The 23,367-nt window shown below is 37.3% G+C and overlaps 1 protein-coding gene across 1 annotated transcript in view; it reads left to right on the top strand.

Moving 5' to 3' along the window:
* VPS13B (vacuolar protein sorting 13 homolog B) overlaps window positions 1-23,367 on the top strand; it is a 714,200-nt gene that overhangs the window by 598,085 nt on the left and 92,748 nt on the right. Inside the window, exons 35-36 of the mRNA XM_082719962.1 lie at window positions 12,397-12,593; window positions 22,323-22,504. Of these exons, the coding sequence (XP_082576088.1) occupies window positions 12,397-12,593; window positions 22,323-22,504 (379 nt within the window). The remainder of the gene's footprint in view (window positions 1-12,396; window positions 12,594-22,322; window positions 22,505-23,367) is intronic.

Below are 23,367 nucleotides of genomic sequence, written 5' to 3'. Positions count from 1 at the left end.
TTGTAAAGGGTTATTAAGAGTGGTTATCAATGATTATTATATATTTAACTTTTTTAGTTTTAAGAATAATCATATAGCAAATTATTACAGCATAAGTATTTGGTTTATGAGCATTGCTTATTTGTCAGGTTGCATAGTTTTTAAATCCTGCACAATCAGGTAACTAAAATATGGGAATCAGTACAGTAGAGTGAATAAGCTCCCTGGGTTCTAGAATCCAATGGTCCAAGCCCTATAATTTATTATCACTGAGATCCTTGGCAAGTTGTGTAACACTTTGGATCTTTCTTGTCCTCATCTGAAATGGATATATCCTTAACCAACTTGCAGAACTATCACTAGGATTGGAATAAAATTATGTAAATTTGGGCTCACAGTGTATACTTTAAAATATGAACTCTCTTCCTAAAATATAAACTTTAAGAAGCAAACCCTATATCCATACATTTATATTTATATAATACTGTACATATATATTTCTTTATGTATTTATATATTGCTTTAAAATTGGAAAGAGCTAGAATAATCTTATCCCATCATCCTAATTTTTTAGAGGTAAGAAAATTGAGGCTCAGATTGGTTACGTGACTTCAACTTAAGGTGACAAAAGCAGCTAGCAATTAAATTTAGACAAGAAGTAAGCTCTCCCTGTTTCTCAATTAATGTTCTTTACAGTATACCATGTTCATTTCATCATTTCATGCAAATGAGTAAAATACCTGAACAGTTAGAGATGAGAGTAGAGCACAGTACTGAGTTTAGGACTTGTATTCTTATTAAAAGAAACCATAAAATAGTAAAGTTGCCTCTGCTTTAAGTTAGTTTTGACTCAAAAATTCTTAATATATTTTTGTTATTTCTTTTTAAGGAAAAATATTATCTTGAAAGATGTCATATTACACACCTGCATTTGCTTGAAACTTGGTAGCTTGATAAATTGATAAGATAACTGGGTCATATGTTAAGTTTTTTGAAAAACCAACCCAAACATAGATCCTAATAAAAGAATGTTACATATTTCCTTTTAAAGGCTAAAAAGTATTTCTCAGGGCTCTTAAATTACCATATTTTGATACCAAGGGAAAATAAAATCTGGACTTAGAGTCTTGTTTGTACTTAGAGGGTTTTCCGGACAGGAAGGCAGTCTTGATGCAATGCAGTAAGCCACAATACCAGTGGGGCATTACAGGTGAAAACTCTGCAGCTGTACCCCTTCACCACAATGTATTACAACTGTACGCTGGAATATTTCCTGTACAGAAATAGGGTTTGGTTAACTTTGTTTCCCAAGAGTAGATCACATTCAAATGTTATAAAATCATGATTTCCTGCATTTGAATACTTGTGGTTTCTCAACTGGTTCCAATATTTTAAGTTGGGTTTTTTTTTTTTTTTTTTTGGTATGACTTCTATTAGTTGAAGATGTATAGAATCTTTTCTTTTCCTTCTTCAAAATCAACTAAAAAAGCAGGTACACATAAAAAGAAATAGTATTATAAACTAAAAACATTTGAGATTGCAAATATATTTGTATTCTGTGTCATAATTAAATGATAGATTTATACTTTGAAGTAGAAACCAAAAAATCAGCAAATTCATTGTCAGAATATGTTTTTATTCAAGATTTTTATTTATTCATTTGAGAGAGATACAGAGACAGAGAGAGCACAACATAGGGAGAGACAAATGGAGAGGGAGAAACAGACTCCCTGCTGAGCTGGGAGCCTGCCATAGGACTCGATCCCAGGACCAGGAGATCATGACCTGAGCTGAAGGCAGATGCCCAACCATCTGAGCCACCCAGAATACATTTTTTAGGTGCCCCCAGAATACATTTTTAAATATATTTTAATATAAATATATAAATTTTACATTTTTAATAACTATTAAAAACTAATAACTTTTGGAAAGTATCTCTACTCAGTTGCATTTGTTCTGAGTAATGAATGTTTCTCCTATTGTTATTAAAAATAACTGATTATAAGAAATGTTCTTCATATTTAGTACAGTTACATCCAATCATAATTATAAACAGAAACCTCTTCTGTATGGTATTTTTTTAGCTTATCAGGTTTTAATGATTATATTGTCCATTTATACCAATTTCTACATATACATTGTCTCTTCCAGTCACACCTCAATCAACTATTTCATGCTTAGACCTTTCTTTATTTTAACTATTTACTTACATACTCTCTTACAGTCATCACTTAAAAACTCTATAACCTATCTATCTCTAATCTTTCCAATGCATTCCCCCTATGGAATATATTTAGTGTTAATACCACTTTGATATTGTTATAAATGGAGTGTATACTCTTAATGGTTAATAAGATAAAATAAATGTCTATTACAAAAAAAGAGTTTCACTACAATTACTTTTTCAAAAGTCATCAACTAGGAATATTCCAGTGTGAAAAGTCTCTGCTCCACCCCACCCCAGGGGTATATGTCAGGAAGCATTTGAGGAAATTGATTAGTTTTAAGGCTGCTTAAGGCTGTGGATAACAGATAAACTTTTAAGCTAACCAAAAAGTTTAAAAGGAAAAGCTGCAGAATGAGATGCTCCAGCAGATACCTGGGAAACCACAACAGCATACGGATGCTTAGGGCTATGTTCTTGCCCCAGGCTCTGCACTTGCACAGCATTGACCTGAGAAGGCCCTACACTCTCACCTCTGACTAACCTTAAGGCTCTGCGTAAGCAGGAAGGGAGGGCTAAGACAGAGTTGAAAGCATGTCCAACAGCACATAGAGCATCTCAGCAGATATGGGGGCTTATTGGTTCTAGACTGTTAAGGAAATCTGTAATCATTAACTGACCACTAAGCTCACCAACTAGAGACTTAAGTGACCATATGATAAAGAATACATACTTTTTAGAACTGGTTCATAAATGTTACTAGACACAAACAGTTACAACAAATAGCAATGACAAGAAGCCTTGGGCAAGGGAGAGAATCTGATTTCCACAGTTGCCACTGTTTATTAACAGTACAATAGTAATAGAGTTAATACTCATTAACATAATAAAATTTTGTGTCATTTTAAATGACTAGTTTTCAAGAAAAAAATATGTGATATGCAAAGAAACAAAGTATGGCCCATAGATGGGAAAAGTAATCAAAAGAATCTGTCCTTCAGAAGCCCAGGTGTTGATCTTGCCAGACAAAACTTTAGCCACGTATTTTAAATATGTTCAAGAATCTAAAGAAAGTCATGTTTAAGGGACTAAAGGGAAATATGAGAATGACTTTGTACCAAATATATCAATAAAGAGATAGATATTATAAAGAAAAAAGAATCAAATAGAAATCCCAGAGTTAAAAGGTATAGTAATTGAAATGAAAAATTTACTGGACGGTCTCAACAGCAGATTTGAGCAGGGAAGAAAAAATTAGTAAACTTAAAGATAGATTTGTTGAGATTATTGAGTCTGAAGAACAGAAAGAAAAAGAATTAAGACAAATAAACAGAGCCTCAGAGACCTATGGAATACCATCAAGTGTTTCAAGCTATACATTATAGGAATCCTAGAAGGAGAGGAGAGAGAGAGAAAGAATATTTGAAGAAATAATGACTGAACACTTTCCAGGTTGGATGAAACTTAGTGTACACATCCAACAGCTCAGTGAACTTCAAGTAGGATAAACTCAACTCAGACTGTCAAAAGACAACTTTTTGACTCATCATATATACGTGGGATGATTGATAAGATCAACAACTGATTTCTCATCAGCAACCATGCAGGCCACAGGGAGAGGAATAACATATTCAAAGTGCTGAGAGAAAAAAAAAAAGAGAAAATATTTGCCCAATTAAGTAACTAAAAGACTGGGATAAATGATAAAGATTAAAATGGATCCCACATTCAGATTTCTTCCCAAGAATCCACTTTAAAGAAATGGGAACAGGAAATTGCAAGTAACACATTATTAGGTGTGTTTTTCTTCTTTAAAGGTAATGAGTTGAAGAGCATAAAATCTATAGCCAGTAGGTCTCTCTTACTAAATATGTGTTCTTGAACATGATACCTGACTTTTCTGGGCCATAGTTAACTTATCCTTAAAATGGCAATAATATTTTCCTCACTAAGGTAGTGTATAAGAAAAATCTTTGTAAATTGTACGGGACTATTTACAAGGTAGTTTCTTCTGCCACAGCTGCCATCAGTATTATTATTACAAAAACAAAGGTGATGTTGAAAAAAGCAGCTGTTCTTCCCCCTAGTCACCTGTTGACTTGGCATCCTGGGAAATCTGGAAATGTGGTGGGGAGAGTAATAAAAGTGGTGTCCTCTGCTACAACCAGGTTTAATAACTAGTCCTGAATGAAAGTTCCAGCTTTATGCTCGCTAACCAACCCAATGTAGCCACTCTACCTCTATTTTGTCTAATACAAACTAAAAGACAGTTGAAGCAAGACTGATGGAATCCATCACTTGCTAGATCTCCTCCTCCCTACTGACTCTTTATTATACACATAAATACAAGGAAGATACTTTCTCGGTATCCTTTTCCTAGGTTGCTTATTATGACTGTGTGGGCAAAAGGGCAGTGGCCCAGCTTCAGCAGGCCCTGCACAAAGAAATCAGAGCGATTTATCTATGAGGACAGATGGGCACTTGCAACCTTGCTAATAGTCTTGGCAGTGCTATTAAGTAATAAAAACAAATTAAGTGCCAAAATATTCTTTGTACCAGAAATATTTTTAAATAGCCAACACACATGCAAATCTTCCCAAATTAGCCATCAAATGGAAACAAATTGTGGAATAACATTTTAAATGCAAAAATACATGTGCTCTTACCAACTGGCAGATATACAACCTAAAATATATTCATATGCAAAGACCACATATGCTTAGAGTACAGTTTATTATGTATGGCTGGCTAATTTTTTAGATTCTGTCAAATAATGGATAGGAAAACAAAATGTTATAAAAAATATATATAATCTTGACAGTCATTTGAAATGTACCATGTGTTACATGTGGAATGTTTTCCAGTGAAACCAATTTACTTGTTCCCACTTCCCATGACTCAGTATTAGATATTCAAGCTTTCTAAACTATTTTTTGGCAACCCAACTTCCTTGGAATAGTCCTCTTTCCTTCAAGTTATTCAGCGCAGGCATTAATAATAAATCCTCAGTTATAGATATGTAACTAAAGATCATTCACATCATCTCTTTCAGACCTAAAAGCACATAATAAAGTTATTTAAATAGATCACACAAAACAGAGCCCAGAGTTATTCCTTGAGCATAATTAATTGCTACCATATGAAACACAATATGACTGCATTCAATTTGTTCGTTTAATTGTGGTACTACTAACCTAGAGATTAGCTGGGCAATGTCAATTCCTAACTGAAAGGCAAAGGAAGATTAGTGAGCTAATGAAAAGTTTGTTCAAAGTGGATGTGATTGCAGAATAAAATGGAGGGGCTCAGTATATATAAAACAAGATCGTTGTAGAATAGAAGACTGTTTAGGAAGGTGAACGTGTTAACTTTTCAGCACCTAACTACATTCATTAGTTTAAAACTTTATTAAGCATATATCAGATACCAGATTTTGTGCTGTGAATTCACTGGAGAAATAGCTGGAGTTCTTTAAGAATCCCTCTCAGAGAACACACACAATGCAAGCCAGACCTCAGGAGCAAATAGTAGCGTAACTTTTAGAACCACAACCATTGTCTCTAACCCTCCTAAATCAGGACTCATTTTCAATACATGGCTCTCTTCCCTCTCTCCTAGTCACTACCTGAACTAGGAGATTTAGCCCCTCTTTTAAATAAATAAATAAATAGGCGCCTGGGTGGCTCAGTGGTTAAAAGCCTCTGTCTTCAGCTCGGGTCATGATCCCAGGGTCCTGGGATCGGGTCCCATGTCGGGCTCTCTGCTCTGTAGGGAGTCTGCTTCCTCTTTTCTCTCTGCCTGCCTCTCTGCCTACTTGTGATCTCTGTCTGTCAAATAAATAAAATGTTTTAAAAAAATAATAAAATAAATAAATAAATAAAAGATTTTATTTATTTCCTTACTTATTTGACAAAGAGAGAGAAGGAGAGAATGCACATGAGTAAGGGTAGGGGCCAAGGGGAAGGGAGAAGCAGATTCTGTCCTGGGTGGGAAGCCCTATAAAGAGCTTCATCCCAGAACTCTGCAGTTATGACCTGACCTGAAGGCAGATGCTTAACCAACTGAGTCACGCAGAAACCCTACAGAATGATCTCCTCTTGTATGGATAGACACTGACTCGCATCCCTTTTTCCTCCTCTCACCGACCTTCTTTCTACCTCCCAGACCCTTCCACTGAGCCCTCTGGACACTTGATTTGTGAACTCCTCTAAACCTCCAACTCTTCTTTAAGCATTTCCCCTGCCCCTTTACCTTAGATAAAAGTCTTGCTGTCCCCTGGGACTCTGTGCACCATTGTAACCCTCTGAGGTGGAGACTTCATTCCCTCCATCTCTTTTTACCTCAAGGTCAGGAGATAAGATGTTCTTGTTCACCAGTGCCACTTGCCTTTGCTCTTCTACCCTCGTATAAAATCTCCCTGCTCCTTTGAGACTCATTCCATCTAATTAATTGTCCTCCCCACCCCTCTTTGTTGTTGTCACCTACTAACTTTTTCGTCACTTTTCCAAATTCTCAGAAGTCTCAGGGCTTCTTTTTTCTTTCTTTCAATTTTTTATTTAAATTCTAATTAGTTAACATATAGTGTAATATTAATTTCAGGAATAGAATTTAGTGATTCATCACTTACATATAACACCCAGTGCTCATTACAAGTGCCCCCTCAGTACCAATCACCCATTTAGCCCACCCCCAACTGACATCAACATCCTTGCAAATGACCCAGCCAACAGCAAGTCCTGGACCTTGCTTTCATCCCAAACTGTTCTGCCTCCTCAATCACTCATTCCAGCATCTCATCTCACTTGTGGTCTGTCTCACCAGCCTGCTCACTCAGCAGACTCCACTATGGTCATTTGTTAAACTATATATAAACCTGTAAATATCACATAGAAACCTATCCCTTCTCTCTCCCTGTCCATCAGCTCACTCTGTTTTCTCATCCCCTTTCAGCCAGTTTATATTCTTAACCCATCATTTAAAACACCCTCTTGCCAATAAACACCCTGAACTCTGATGCTCTGTCTTTCCATTACACTCTCCAGACAAAAGGCTAAGGCTGGGCAAACCTAGAGCCATGTATCAACACATTAACTCCCTCTTCTACTCTTTAGAATAGCCAACTCCTTACTGCAAATTTCCACTTGAATACCTCATTGCTCCTTCTAACTCAGCTTGCCTAAAAATGAACTCATGATCTCCCCTCCTCTACCCCACATATACCACAAACCTACTCCCCCGTGGGACAGATGAGTCTTACCCAACTTTGTAAATGACCTCAGCACTCACTGAGTTGCTTGGGCCAGAAACCTTGACATCTCCCTCTCCTTGTATCTAGTCAGGCGATAAAATTTTATGTCCCAAGAATCTCCCACACATCACTCTGCTGCCACCAACCCTACTCTAGGTATAGACCACAGTACTCACTTCCTGCCTGGTCCTTTCACATCCAGGCTTGCCCTTTTTTAATCCATTCTCTATACAACATCCAGAAGCTTTTAAAAGAAACATACATTTGACCCATTACTTATTTGCTTAAAACCCTTCAAAGATGTCCCACTGATGTGAAGGTAAAGTCAAAAATCCTTAACATGGCCTAAAAACAATAGTTTTTGTTACCTGCATTTCTCAAATGAGGGAACTGAGGCTCAGATTCATTAAAGAGTTGCTCAAATTGTAGAGCCATGACTTAAGATTTCATCCCATGGGAGTGCCATACCAGAAAGACATTTTAAGATGGAGAAATAAAACATAAAGATTCTATGTGTATGGTTTATAAATTTATGACTCAATGTGTATCTGAATGGATAATTGACTAAAATTACCTTTAAAATACTAGTTATGCTCATTTTAGCTTTCCATCAGAAGTCTTGAAGACAAATACATCCTTGTAATGGTGGAAGGGATCAAATATGCTTTAGCAAATGTACTCACAGACATCCAATGTAGTACGATTTTTTTCAACAGAAGTTTATTTGGAGTGAATTTATTAATATCCCTTTGTTAACCAAGAAAAATAGGGTGTACAAAGGCAAATCCTAACAAACACATAGCTGAGATATTTGGGGATTTATTTCTCTAGTAGTTTTCTATTGTTGTCTGAATCTTCAGAGTTGTCTGTAATGTTCAAATTGAAGTATGTAACCACAGAGCCAGCCTCACACAAAGTTGTGAACTAAATAAAGTTTGTCTTTGGCTCTCTTCCAAGTCTTTCTTTTTGAACTCTCCATAACTCCTCCTCCCCTAAGTGCCAGTGTTGGTACAGTCCAGTTTCATTGCCCTTAAACTGCCTCATGGCTTCCCACAATGGTTCCCAGCTTGGATTGCCTTATATTATGGACCTATTCCAACCCTCGCCTTGCACATCAAAAATTACTAGATTTTTCTTCCTTAAAGCCCCACTCTGCTTTCCAATGTGACAGCCAATTTTCATAAGCTATTATATATTAATTTTAATGGAGAACTTCTGGAGACAACACCAGAAACAAGTCTTTTCTTTTCACTGTACTTTCTGTGTAACCTCCCTACCAAGAAGATAATTTTGAACTTTACATTGTATTGTTTGCATTACAGAAAAACAATAAGTTTTTAAATATGCTTTTCTAAACTCATTTGCCCTCTTCCACATCTTACCCACCTCTGGTTATGACTAACCTAAACCAAAGGACTAACTCATTGGCAGTCACTGGCAGTCCAGAGGGAAGATAAACAATGAGATAGTCCTTTATCTCTCAAGTCATAGCCAACATGGAGGACCATGTTTTAATAGGCGTGTAGCAGAAAACTGTATTGAACTATGATTACAGTGTTCCTGCCTATCCAGGTTCAAGGCTTTTTATTTTCTTCTTACAAGCCCAGCCCATCGTTAAGAAATCTGGCAAGTAAGACTGCTTATCACAAACTCACAGCTCCTGGTAAAGATGCCCACGTTTCAGAAGGATAAGTAATTCATGGCTAACACTTCTTAAGCTTTTACTTTGTGGTATTATATGAGATGCTTTGTCTCTTTGGATTCTCACAATTCCTGAGATAGTTCTGTTACTCTTTCCTTTTTAGAAATAAAGAAAGTGATGTTGAAGAAATGGATTTGCCCAAGAAGTCATAGCTAGGAGCTAGGAATTGAATCCTGTTAGGTTTGACTCCAAAGTTCATGCCTTCATCTTCTCTACTTCTTTGTGGAGAATTTTTAATGTGCCAGAGAAGGACTGAATCACCCAGTTTGTGTATATTCCTTCATTCATTCATTCATTCATGAATTATTCATTCAGCAACTTTTTTTTTTTCTTGAACATTCACTGTATACACTTTGCCAGGTGCTATGAAAATCCAAAGCTCAGCCAAATGGAAATCATTCCCTCAAAGAATGTGCCTACCAGGGAAGATGTCATGTATAGAAATAACTATAACATGAGGTATACAGACATAAGAGCTATGAAACAGACTCCCTTTTAAAAAACTATTAGAGTTCAGGAAAAAAAAAGAGAGCATTTCTCCATCTGGGGAGGTGAAAAGGCTCGAAATAAGGTGATATTTCATTTGGACCTTGATAGATGGGAAGGATTTAAATATGAGACAATAAGAAATGAAGGGGTATGCAGGTATTTTAGGCTGAGAGAGAATATAGGAACAAAAACCCAGAGAAGGGAAAGTTAGAAAAATGTAGGTCACGGAAATCATGAAGGGAGAGAGAATTTCAAGAAATGGTGGGTAAAGTGGATTACTATGAATGTGTTACTTGTCCTCATCACTAAAGAGAACACACGCTTCTGTTGCATCCCCCTGTCTCTTACTCATATCCATTTTGTTCCCCCTTTTTCCCAGTAAGCATCTCTCCACACACCGATGCTCAAGTCCCTCTAAAGAAAAGAAACTGTTATGGGTGGAGAGGTAACATTTATTCCCATTGAAAGATTAGGAATCATTATTTAGGGGAAAAAAGGAGAAATCTATTCATTTGGGAAGCTTCTGTTAAGATCCTAGTATGTCCAAAAACTGTTGGATGCTAAGAAAAATTTTTTTACATAATGTGTCATTTTGTACAAGGATCTCAGAGTTGACTAAAGGAGACAAACATGGAAATAGGGAATTACAAAGTGTGATGAGTTTTATGATAAAAGAGTGTATTAGAAATAGTAGTGACACAAAAGAGGCAGCAATCAGCTCTGAGGATGGTAATTAGGGAATGTTTCCAAAAGAAAAGACGTACCTGAGGACAGTCCTTTTTTTTTTTTTTTTCCCCCAAAGACAAATGGGAATAACCCACATGTTCTCTTTTAAAGCTTTTTTTTTTAAATTAGTAATGTACCTTGGATGTCTTTTGTGTTAGTGTATATAGATATTCCTTATTCATTTTAGTGGTTGTATAGTAATCCATTTATAGATCTTCATGTGATATTTAACTAATCCCCTATTAATGGATATCTGAGTCATTTCTAATTTCTTACTAATACAGCCAGTGCTGAACTAAATTCACACTTGTATTGGAATCTCTGTAAACAAATTCTTAGACATATACTTCCAAGCATTTAAGTGATATTACCAAATTGCCCTTCAAAAATGCTGGATGGAAATGCTTATTTCCTTACCCATGCAGACATTGGAGCTCTTCGTCTTTTAAAACTGCCAGAGTAAAAGGCGAAAGATTTATGAGATCTGAAGAGAAATGAAACAAGATGGGATTGGGAGGGAGACAAACCATAAGTGACTCTTAATCTCACAAAACAAACTGAGGGTTGCTGGGGGGAGGGGGTTTGGGAGAAGGGGGTGGGATTATGGACATTGGGGAGGGTATGTGCTTTGGTGAGTGCTGTGAAGTGTGTAAACCTGGTGATTCACAGACCTGTACCCCTGGGGATAAAAATATATGTTTATAAAAAATAAAAAATTAAAAAAAAAAACTGCCAGAGTAACAAATAAAAAACACTATGTTGTGAATTTGAATTTGAATTTACGTATTAGTGAAGTTGAGTATCTTTTCAGGCTTACTGGCTGATTACTTTTCTTTTGCTGTGAACTAATTAGTGTCAGAGTCTGCGATTTTACCATATACCAGCTAATAAATCAGCCTGTTAGTGTTCCCTGGCGACTGGCAGAAGATGTAAGACTCATGGGTCAAAAACAAAGAACATTATTACTCCTCGCACAACAAGTAACATGAGCATTATGTTTGTACTGGTTCCTCTTGCCCGCAGGTCCCACAAGGGCAATGCAGAAGGGCCCTCGGGGATGGTAGGCGTGCAGTGGGTATGTGGGACAGCCAAGGAACACGGAGCTTGTCAAATCTACTCCTTTAGAGTGAGTCTTCTTTTTGTCCTGCAGAGAGACTTTCCCACATGCCTCAGGGTTCTTCTCTGGAAACACAACCTAAGAACTAGCCCCAGTTAACAGCTTTCAGGGCCTTGCATCCTAGTCATACCTAGCAATGACATGCAGGGAAGTTCAGGGCCCATCGCTAATTGCCTTTTCCAACATACTTCCTTTTTAAATTTTTTTCTACATGCTTATTTATCATTTTGTCATTGATTTGTAAGATCTCTCTGCTACCACAACAGTTACTCCTGGAACTATCATAGAATATCACCTATCTTACCCAGTTTGCTTTTTTTAAAAAAAATTTGATTTTATCCACTGTGGTTTGTGAGGTTGATGGGTTTCATGCGATACTTATAAAAAAACTGCCCTATTATCAATGTATTAACCAATTTTTTTCCTCCTCTGCTTTCAGTTTTGGCCTTTAATATTTTTATTCTTTGGGAATCTACTTTCATGTAGGAATGATGTAGGGACCCACTTTGGTTTTACCAAATGGCTGGACAGTTTTTGTAGCTTCATTTCTTGTCTTTCCCTACTTGTTGGAAATGGTATCTTCCTTTCATACTAAAATTTATCAGTACTTATATCTTATACTATTTTGTGTTCTGTTTCTTCTATTTGTAGGCCATTACTCAAACCTTATCTTTTAACTGCTATAGCCTTATAACAAACTTAACACCTGGTAGGTATTTGTTCCTCATTTTTTTCTCTTTTATTTAAAAACTTTCTTGGCTTTTTTCATATATTCTTGAATGGGTCTTTTAAAATAAAGTAGGTAAACAGGGTAAATACAACTATGAAAGAAATTTTGAACTACTGTCTTTTATAGGCATCCTTTTCTAAAAGTCTTATTATAACTTGGATGATTTAATTTGCATTTCAACAAATATAGAACTGTATCATAGTTTGTATTTGCAACTTCTAAAATCTTTATTTTAATATAGATTCCTTGTAGTTTGGAATACTGGGATGAACTCCAGAAGGTTTTTGTTGCATTTCAAGAATTTAGTCTGTCTGAAAGCAAAGTTTGTGAGCTACAGTTGCCAGATATCAATCTTGTGAGTGACCAAAAGAAACTGGTATCCTCGGATCTTTGGAGAATTGTCCTGAACAGCAGTCAAAATGGTGCTGATGACCAAAGGTAAGTTGGCAAAAAAATGAAATAGTGACATTATGCTGGGAAACAGTCATTAATTCCTCATATCTAGTGACCCCTTGCTTAGTCGTATCTTAGCTGGCTAGCAGCTGCATCTGTACAAACCACAGATGAGAACTAGGACAGAAGACAGAAGCTGACATAGCAAAGTCTGCATACTAAAAATCCTGTGTTATATGCATAATATAGCTCTGTGAGCCCTCCTGATAAGAACCTGTTCCTTCAGTATAAAAACAAAAAGTTCAAAAAACAAACTACCAGAAGGAAAAAAAGAAGAGCCATCATGAGCAAAAAAGTGTAAAGAAAAGAACCATTAATTCTTTAACAGACTCTTAATGATGCAGTAAATAATATGTGTTAATGATAACCCTGGGACATTAAGAGAAAGGTTAAATAATCGTATTGTCTCCTTCTAAAAAGGTAAATTTTGGAAATATTTCTTAAGTGGCTTAATTTTTTTCTTAAAGATTTTATTCATTTGAGGAGGGGAGAGAGAGAGAGTGTGTGCACAGCTGGGGTGGGAAGTGGGGGAGGAGAAGCAGACTCCCCAGTGAGTGGGGAGCCTGTTGCCTGACCCCATCCCAGGACCCTGGGATCTTGACCTGAGCCAAAGGCAGATACTTAACTGATTGGGCCACCCAGACACCCATCTTAAGTGGTTTTAAGAAAAAAAAAAAACTTTAAAATACCTCTAGACATTTAAAAAAAAAAACTTGGCTAACCAAAATGACTTCTATCAAAGGCTTTCTAGGTAGCTCTACATTGTATTTGGCCATAAAGAATCTTAGAACTGAAATAATTTTTTTTAAAAAGAGGGGGGCACGCCTGGGTGGTTCAATAGGTTAAAGCCTCTGCCTTTGGCTCAGGTCATGATCCCAGGGTCCTGGGATCGAGCTCCGCATCAGGCTCTCTGCTCAGCAGGGAGCCTGCTTCCTTCTCTCTCTCTCTGCCTGCTTCTCTGCCTACTTGTGATCTCTGTCTGTCAAATAAATAAATTAAAAAAAAAAAAAGAATCTTAGAACTGTAGACTTCATCATGTGTTCTGTATCATGTCCCCACAGCTTCCTGTCCCACATCTCCTACAGGATATCTGATTAGTGGCAAAAGAGGGCCAGACTGTCTGTTTTCTATGTTTGTCTGCTTGATATGTGTACTAACTTAGAGTAGGAAAAAAATTGGCTTTGGTAACCTGTTCTTCAGCCCATCTTCTCATTTACATGTCCCTATTAGTCAAGCCTTTCTGTCCCACAAAAGACAAGAAAAAGATACTAAATCCGAGTCTGTGGGATAGTTTTCTTGGGTCATATGATAATGCGTGTACCATGGGCTCAGGCCTGTCTTGCTGTCTGTCACTCTCAACGTCCTGTTCCAGTTCTCCTGATGAACTGGCTTTAGCATTATCTTACTCCTCTTATATAATCCATTCTTTTCTCTCCCCCAAACAATAGTCTGGCACTAACAAAGAGAAAAAAACACCCATCCTTCGTAACATCCCACAAATCAGCTGTTTTCTCTTTTCTGTGTTATCTTTATTTTTGCCCATGAGTGTATGCCTTTACAAGGTTATAATCATAGCACATCATTTAGTGTTCTGATTCCTTCTTTATATTATAAAGAGTTGTGAATGCTGTCTCTCTTTGTTTTTGTTAATAATACTATCTGTTCATTGAAGAGTAGGAAATAAAGAGAATGCCATCACCCATGATCACATCACACTGATAACTTCTATTAACATTTTAGCAGTAGCTTCATTGTCTTTTCCAGTTATTATTCTGTGTGATTAATAATAATAGTGTGTCTTTATACTTTATATGTTCTATTTCTAGGTCATGTGGGCTCTTTAAGAATAATTGCTTTCCTTTTATATTACCTATTGATAATAAGTAGTAAAAATATAGTAGAGGTGTGGGATCTTAATTTCACCTGTATGTGGAATTCAGTAATGAAAAGAATACCCTTCCTGCAAGAAGTTAGCAAATGCATAGGAAGACTGCCTATTCCAAGCACAGTTTACCTAGTCAGAAACCAAGAAATCTCAGAAAATAGAGTTGTAAGTAAGAAAAATGTTTTTAATCTGAGTTTCATTAATAGTATCAAGTTAGAAATCATTTCTTGATTCTAATTATGAAAGAATGCATTTTCAGCACTGGAAGAAGCATTTTCGACAAGGTTAATTCCTCTGAATCTGAAACATTCATAAAAATTACTTTTGTGGTAAGCTTAGCACTACAGAAATGTGGAACCTTTAGGGAATGGAAATTTATGCAGACAATCAAATTCAGGCAATTTTTCACCAAGCTTTTTGACATTGTAATCATAGATCTTTTGTCCTCACCTGGGATTTTTCAAGTTACCTAATATTTCACAATTGATCTTGCTTTGTTTGACATTAACCATTTTTCAGATAGAATTTGATATTAATGAAATTAAATTTAAAGAGCTAGTTTAAAAGTCAACTTCGTAAGACCCTATTAAGACATTTTGCAAAAGGGATAGTAAATAAATTTCATCCAGTTTCTAGAAAGTAAACATCACAGCTTCAATAATATGTTAGCATTGTATGCAGAAAGAAAACTGTTTCAGTTAGCTCCAGTACATTCTGTCGTGAGGAATTTAGAACTAGACAAAAACCTGACCCTTTATGATTAGAGATTATCTTATAAGTAATATTCTCAGTGGTTTGAAAAGGACATGCATCAGACTGTTGTACGTTCCAGGAAGAAAGTTCATAAAAGCAAGTTTTATGAAGCTTAATCTTAAGAAGAAAAAAGAGGAAGAAAAAGCAAAGAGCATCTTGCCCATAATTGGCATAAAGCTGCAACAGTGTAGGGCAATGCCGTGGTAATGGCATCACTATATGTAAGTAAATGGAAGCACTATTTAATGGAGAATTGCAAATTAGAGGACCTGGATTTAAGTCCTGGCTCCATTACCAACTAGGTATTTGACTTTGAGAAACAAATTTCTAAGCTGAGGTCCTAAGGAATGATTAGGCGCTTAAGTCCAAAGGGTGGGCAGTTAACCTTTATTAAAAAAGGACTGGAGGGACGCCTGGGTGGCCCAGTGGGTTGGGCCTCGCCTTCGGCTCGGATAATGATCTCAGGGTCCTGGATTTGAGTCCTCTTTCGGGCTCTCTTCTCGGTGGGAGCCTGCTTCCCCCTCTCTCTCTGCTTGCCTCTCTGCCTACTTGTGATCTCTGTCTGTCAAATAAATAAATAAAATCTTAAAAAATAAATAAATAAAAAGGACTGGAGACAAAAGAGCCAGTCTCTTAAACCTTAGTCTGTTTTTCCCCTAGAGGTAGATTATCTTTAATTCAGTGCCTCTGTATTTGTAATAAGTACATTCCACCATCTTTAAGCAGTGGTTTGCTTGCTCATATGAAGAGGAATGATTGGCAATGATTGTGTTTTTTTTTTGAAGGCAGCATTTGAAGTAGAGTAACTTCAAGCTTAGTTTCCACCACAGTATTGACTTTTTAGGAGACTTGTCCTATTTGCAGCACACTGGACGGAAGCAAAAGATACAACCTTTCAGCCCAGATCAAGATAATCCATTTCAGCTATTTATCTTTAATCTAATCATGTGTGTATTTGCCCATTGAGTAAGCCTAAATAAACCCCCTTTATCAGTTAGGTGCTGACAAGAAACAGAAGGCACACTAGAACTTGAAGATTGTGGCAAGTTTAATGAAAGGACTATTTACAAAAGTGTGGGCGGGATTAAGGGACAGTGCAGTACCCTGGGGCTAAGAATCCTGGGGAACCATCCCGCTCTTGGTCCTGAAGGAGCCTGGGGAATACATACCCTCCCTCCATCTCCTCTCGCTTTCTGATCTCCTATCGGCACCTCCTGCTGGCTGAACCAGAGAATAAGACAAAGGACAAAGCAGCTTGTTGAGACAGTTGGTTGGCAGAGAAGAGGATGGGGAAGGGTAGAAAGTGTGGATCCAGTGAACAAACAGAAGGTAGCCGGCAACTACACACTCTATTTGGGATATATAATTTCTTACTCAGTAACTGGTCCTACAAGAGGAAAAGGCAAACAGAATGGTGGGCCCAGCTCTCAGGTTTTGGGCTCCTCTGCTAGGTTCCCTGGGTTTAGAATCAATTTGATGTCTTCTGATGTACCAGAACAAACATCTAATTTGTTTTGGTCTCTGCATCCTCACCCCAACCACCCCCCCGACCCCGCCTGCCTTACTCTCATGCCAAATGACTAATCCTAGGAGTCTGTGACTTTGTAAAGTCCTACAAATTATAGGCAACTATCTGTAACATGATAATAACTGCCAATCTTGATATATAGGTTCAGTTAACTTCATTACCAGCTGATAATGGTCAACTGTGTTCACCTTCACCAAGTCCTTGGTGGTTTGTTGTGCGTGTTGCATGATCATTTCTCCCAACATGAGAACGTATGAAAGCAGATGACTTAAAAGGACTGTCTATGCCTACCCCCAACATGCTGGTTAATGGAAGAAGGGCCCTCTTTCTTTGCACCATGAAAATGGAAACTCTGGGGAGTTTTTTGGTGTACTTGCATTTTTAGATGTGCCACAACTAAGTATTTCCTCCTTCTCCCTAAACATCTTGTAAAAGCAGCCCCCGTCTATTCATATTAGGCAATCTTCGAGATAGTGGTCAACAGCTTTTTTTTTTCCCAAAGAGGAGATGCTTTTCATTTTTCATAGCCTTGATTCTTGCATAGACAGACAGTGGAGGAATTAGACGAAGAGCACGTGATGATCAAGTCCTGGAGTGTTTCTCTTCTCTCCACCAGTTGAACTTTCTCCTACCAGAAGATGACTGTGGCTTCCAGATACTCTTTCCTTCCATTTGGCTGCTTGGATGTCTACTTTTAATGAACTTAAATTTGTTGAGTACTGTTTTAAAAGAACCTTTTGACGTTCATAAACCATTCAGGTGTAAACCAGAATATTCTTTACCCCGAGCTAAACGAGAGTTTTGCCTTTTCTACCTTGGGTAGAAGGGATGCTTGTATTTTTCCCCAAGTGTCTTTTTGAAGCCTTTTACTACTTCCTTTTAGTCGATGATTGAATTCCATGTAACACCAGGAGTTGGTCTTCTGCCAGCTAACCCTTTTCCCTGTACACATTCCCCAAAGTAATCAGTTTTCCTCGGGGCTCACCTAAAATTTTAGGCTGGTGATATAAAAATGACTCACAAGTCTCTGTGTCATGGTATTTAGTCTGTGTGCTATGGAAGATTCTCTCTTTTTAAAGTCAGATACAAAGGAGTCCTTTACCTGAGGGCCTATTTAAACCTGTTGCATTTTTTTAAGCCATGGATTACAACCAGTTAGTGGGTCATGAAATCAATTTAGCAGGTTGTAGCCAGAATTTTTTTAATGAAATAAAAAATATTGGTGTTAAAAGGACAATATGTATAATTCTACTTGTGTGAGATACCAAGAGTAGCAAATTTTTAGAGACAGAGTAGAACAGTGTGTTCATCAGGGGATGGGAAAGAGGGGAAGGAGGAGTTCTGGTTTAAGGATATAGAGTTTGAGTGCAGGAAGATGAAAAACCTCTGGAGATGGAGCACTGATTTGTCCACCAGAGCAGATGTCCTAAATGCCACTGAATTGCACTTGGGCAAAACAGTAAATTTATGTTATCTATATAGTTCATGACAATTTTTACAATGTCAGTGGGTATCATATTTTTAGTAGACTTACCTCCCCCCTCCACCGTTTTATATGTGTCCTAGAATACAGTAAAAGTGAATTTTTTAGTTTGGTTTAAAGCATTTTAAAAATGATGATTCTAGGGCACCTGGGTGGCTCAGTCATTAAGCGTCTGCCTTCAGCTCATGATCCCAGGGTCCTGGGATTGAGGCCCACATCAGGCTCTCTGCTAGAAAGGAAGCCTGCTTCACCCTCTCCCACTCCCTCTGCTTGTGTTCCCTCTCTCTGTCAAATAAATAAAATCTTAAAAAAAAAAAAATGATGATTCTAATGACAAGAGAGAACTTGGTGCAAGAGACTCACATCCTTCCATCTTCTTAACCATGCAGCTCTCTCCCAGGACGGATAGAGCAGTGTTTTGGCAGTAGGCAGGAGGAAGTTTGGTGAACCAGTATTGAGAGACCATGCCACAATTACATGAATGTCAGTGTGATGTTACAAGACCTGTCTTGGGAACTAAAGGCATCACCCACAATTAACGTGTTGTGAACTACATGACCAGGATGGTACTCTGCTTACCAGCCAAAAAAAGCAGGATGGCATGTTTTTCTGCTAATGGGTGTTAGATAATATGCTGAACAGTTCATAGGCAGCATCTCCTTTAATACTCAGAGTCATTCAATTACTGTACTCATTTTACAGGTGAAAAAATGAGATTTATCCAGGTGCTGATACAATTTGGTGAAGGTTATGATATAAAAGATAGAAGTGCAAGTATCTTCTCTAGGTTCTTTCACCCAGTTATTCTCTGCTTAATCTCTCTGCTGTATTTTACTATATTATAAAACCCTTCTTACTACAAAGGGGTCCAGGGAAAAGCTCAAGCCTTCATCCATTAAGGCAGATTTTTGGGTTCCGGCACCGCCATAAGGGTTTGCCCCAGAATGGCACCAGGGACGAATCTTCAAGGACCATGCCTTGGTCCCAGGAATGCCTATTAAAAGTTAATCTCACAAAACAAACTGAGGGTTGCTGGGGGGAGGGGGCTTGGGAGAAGGGGGTGGGATTATGGACATTGGGGAGGGTATGTGCTTGGGTGAGTGCTGTGAAGTGTGTAAACCTGGTGATTCACAGACCTGTACCCCTGGGGATAAAAATATATGTTTATAAAAAATAAAAAATTAAAAAAAAAAAAGAAAGAAAAGAAAAAAAAAGTCAAAACATAGACTTACTAAGATACTCCTTGTTTAAAAAAGAGTTGGTACCCTTCTGTAGGTCATCCCTCTATAGGACAGCTGATAAGTAACATTTTGGTTAAAATGAGGATATGACTGTGTAAAATTCCTGCCATATTTTCCACATTTTAGAATATTTCCACTATCCTAAGAATTTGAGTTTCCATTAGGATCTTAAAGATAGTTCAACTAACCCCTGAATCTTGAGTTCTGTGTATTAATGTTTGAGAGGTGCTGCCCCAAGGAGTCAACACTTTTACTTTCTTCTCTATTTCTGCTGGTTACACATCTCATAAATTATATTTTTCCTTTTGACATCTGGATCAGGGTTCATTGTACCCAATTAAGGAAATTATGTCAGCATAGCTGCTCTAAGTATCCCTAACAGGGTCATCTCTCTCCTATACATGACTGGTTAGCTCTATGATGATGAGAGCTATGATGACATTTACATCACTTTAGTCCTGTTGTAAGAGGTAGACATATATATAAATATATATAAATATATGTGTGTGTGTGTGTGTATGCTGCCTTTATAATACATAATAATGATCAAATTGCATATCAAAAAAACTAATTTACTGAATTCAAAATACATTTAACGTATATTCAGGTTGTATATACCATATTAATTTTGTGATTAAGAAATTTTAATTTTGATAGGAATGTAATTTTTGGTAGGTCTGAATTTTTCATATATAGTTTAACTCAACAACCATTTTAGTTAGGATTTTAAGATTGAAAGAGTATTGCTAACTACTTGAGTATTTTAGGAGTTACTGTATAAGCCCTAAAATATCTATTTTTTAAAATTTATGTGTATATTTAATATAGGAAGAACTAAAGAATTTATCAATTTGTTATGAATAAATAATGTAGCACATACTCCTGTTTTAGCAGCCTTTTTCAATATATGTTATACTATCTGCTACTCTCAAGATAGAAAAATAAATCTCAGAAAATCTCAGGAGTGTCAAAAATTGTAGTTGGCAAGAAAAATGCTTCAGTTAAACACCTCAAATTGTGTACTCACTGTTTTAAAACTGATCTCATAGAACTCTCGCCTGGATTTTTAATAATATTTTGACTAACATGGTACCCTATTTCTAACAACTTATGAAAGTAGTTCAAATGTGTAAAACACATGTACACCTAATACACTTTGCTCTTTCTGAATAAATACAAGTTTTAATTTTACCCAGTCAATGAAATCTGTTATTTGTCACTGCACAGATAAATTTCTGGAAGGCTGTTTAAATTAGTATGCCCATTTATAGAAGCTTTAGAGTATACTTAGGTGCATTCCTTGCTCATAGCATTGAATCAGTAACAAATTGCCCCAGAGGTTTTTATTTTCTTTGTAGGTACTGGAGATTTACTAACATTGCTGTAAATACCACCATATAACTATAAATTTCTTAAAATTAAAGGCTCAGTAAATGTGTTGGAATGCTCCTAGCTTTCATTTTCACCAGGCTTTTCACAACCTCTTTCAAAACTTAGCTGAAGATTCATGCTCTGAGAATCCCACGCAATGCACCTCACCCCGTCCTGTATTCCTCTTGGGTTTCAACTCTGGCAGCACCACCAACCTTTCTGTACCTGGGTGGTGGTTCTGTTTGATGAGGTTTCTAAAGGTCTACATATTTTATATCACCAGTTAGATGGTGATATAAGACCAAGGATTTATTTCCTTAGTTTTTCCTGTCATAGTGCTCCCAAGGATACTGTAAATCACGATGTTTCTTTCTAGGCTCCTCATGGACTTGGATGCCAGGCTCCCATAGCTCTAGAACAAATTTCAGATTTGGAAAGAAGAGGGCAGAGGACGATGAGAGAATGGGGCAGCAGCTATTCAGTGACCCACCGTCACCATAACACCCCCTCATGCCATCCCACTCCCCAGGTCCCATGCGTCTGCTAGCACTGAGGCCCGGCAGCTAGGCAGCATGTCTCCCGTGCACATCAGCAGCTGCCATGTACAAACTTCTTCCTTCCTACAGATGCCTTCATTATTCCTTTTAATGAGATTTTACTTATTTCAAATGGCAGTAGGCAGATGGGCAAGTGAATAGAGGGCCCATGCAGTGTAACTGAGTGTAACTGTCCATGGGACCTTGGTGGTCCTAACTTTTATGGCACCTATTACAGCACTTACTGGGTGTTCAATAAAGAGGAGTGACTAACTCATGGCCCTCTGGATATGGACAATCTGGAGAAGTAAAACAAAGTGAAACATTTATGGTGATGCTGGAAGTATTGAGTTTTTGAACAGCAGAGTCATACTCCAAATTGTGTTGGTCTTGAACTAATAGAAAAACAAGTTGTCTGTAAATTGCATGAGATGCGGATGGAAGAAAATTGGGTTGGAGGTAGGTCAGCATGACCTGGGGTTTGAAGAATCCTTTGAAATTTTTCTGCTGCTAACTTATAGACAATAATCAACTTGAACTTAATTTTTAAAAACAACTAGTTTATGTGAGTAAATTTCATAAAATTTCATGATAATATATTAACTATAGGATTATGGGTGCTAGCTTTAAAAACCCTTATAGAGGGGTACCTGGGTGGCTCAGCGGGTTAAAGCCTCTGCCTTCGGCTCAGGTCATGGTCTCGGGGTTCTGGGATCGAGCCCTGCATCGGGCTCTCTGCTCAGTGGAGAGCCTGCTTCCTCCTCTCTCTCTGCCTGCCTCTCTGACTACTTGTGATCTCTATCAAACAAATAAATAAAATCTTTAAAAAAAAAAAAACACTTATAGAAAGACATTTCACTTATATGGTATTGGGAAATCTAGGTCATTGATTTTCTTTTATTACTTATTTCCCATAGCTCTGCAAGTGAATCTGGTTCTCAAAGCACTTGTGACCAACTGGTAACTCCAACAGCCCTGGCTGCCTGTACCAGAGTCGACTCCTGTTTTACCCCATGGTTTGTCCCATCTCTTTGCATTTCCTTCCAGTTTGCTCACCTGGAGTTCCATCTTTGTCATCACCTTGATCAACTAGGCACAGGTACTCTTCTCTTTAGCATCTGAATAACACCCACTTAATATTTACTGTTTTTCTTGAGTGTTCTCTGAGACACAGTTCATTGATTTTTACCCAGATAATTTATTTTCTTTTCATGAAGTGAAAAGACATGGAAGGGTTTTCATCCTGTGTATTACAGTATTAGTGATGTTTCGAAGTGCTGTGATTGCTAATCACTCCACCACCCAAAGCTCTTTCCCCACTGACTACCGCCCATGTGGTGGTGGAAATTTTTGGAAGAGGCATTCATTTCCCCCAACAGTGAGCACTGGCAAAATTATTCTGAAGTTGACTTCATCTAACAGATGTACCCCTTACTTTTGAACCACCATATGGACCTATTATATAAATTACCAGTAGTATTGAACTGACATGATTTTGCATGCTTCCTAATAAGAATTTTCAAGGAAGTTACAAAAATTGCAGGTTTTACTGTTTTTCCAATTGGGATCTTTTTAAAAGAAATACATCTGTTTCTGTTCTGTGTCCTGAGCTACTACATTAATGATGGAGAGATTCCAAAAGTATTCGATATTACCTGATTTCAAAAGCATGAATACATTCTACAAGGGATGGGCAAAATCTCCAGAAATGTAAAGAACTGTCATTTTATAACAAGCTGATGAGGTGGAGTCTTATTAAATTTTGCCACCACCAAAAGTGGTCTTTTATAAATTTGCCAGTCTTACGTGAATAATTACTCCTAACTCTATACCAAATGTTTCCTAGTTAGTACATTTTGATTTAGGTTTTCAACCCGACATGTAATGGAAAAAGGAAAAAAATCAGATTTAAAAAATCAGATTAAAACTAAACACAGCTGCTGTTAAGCATCTTGCCTTTTC

Source organism: Mustela nivalis (genome assembly GCF_964662115.1).
Source record: "Mustela nivalis genome assembly, chromosome: 2".
Classification (NCBI taxonomy): Eukaryota; Metazoa; Chordata; class Mammalia; order Carnivora; family Mustelidae; genus Mustela; species Mustela nivalis.
Note: the sequence above shows the minus strand (reverse complement) of the source record. Positions and strands in the feature narration are given on the sequence as shown.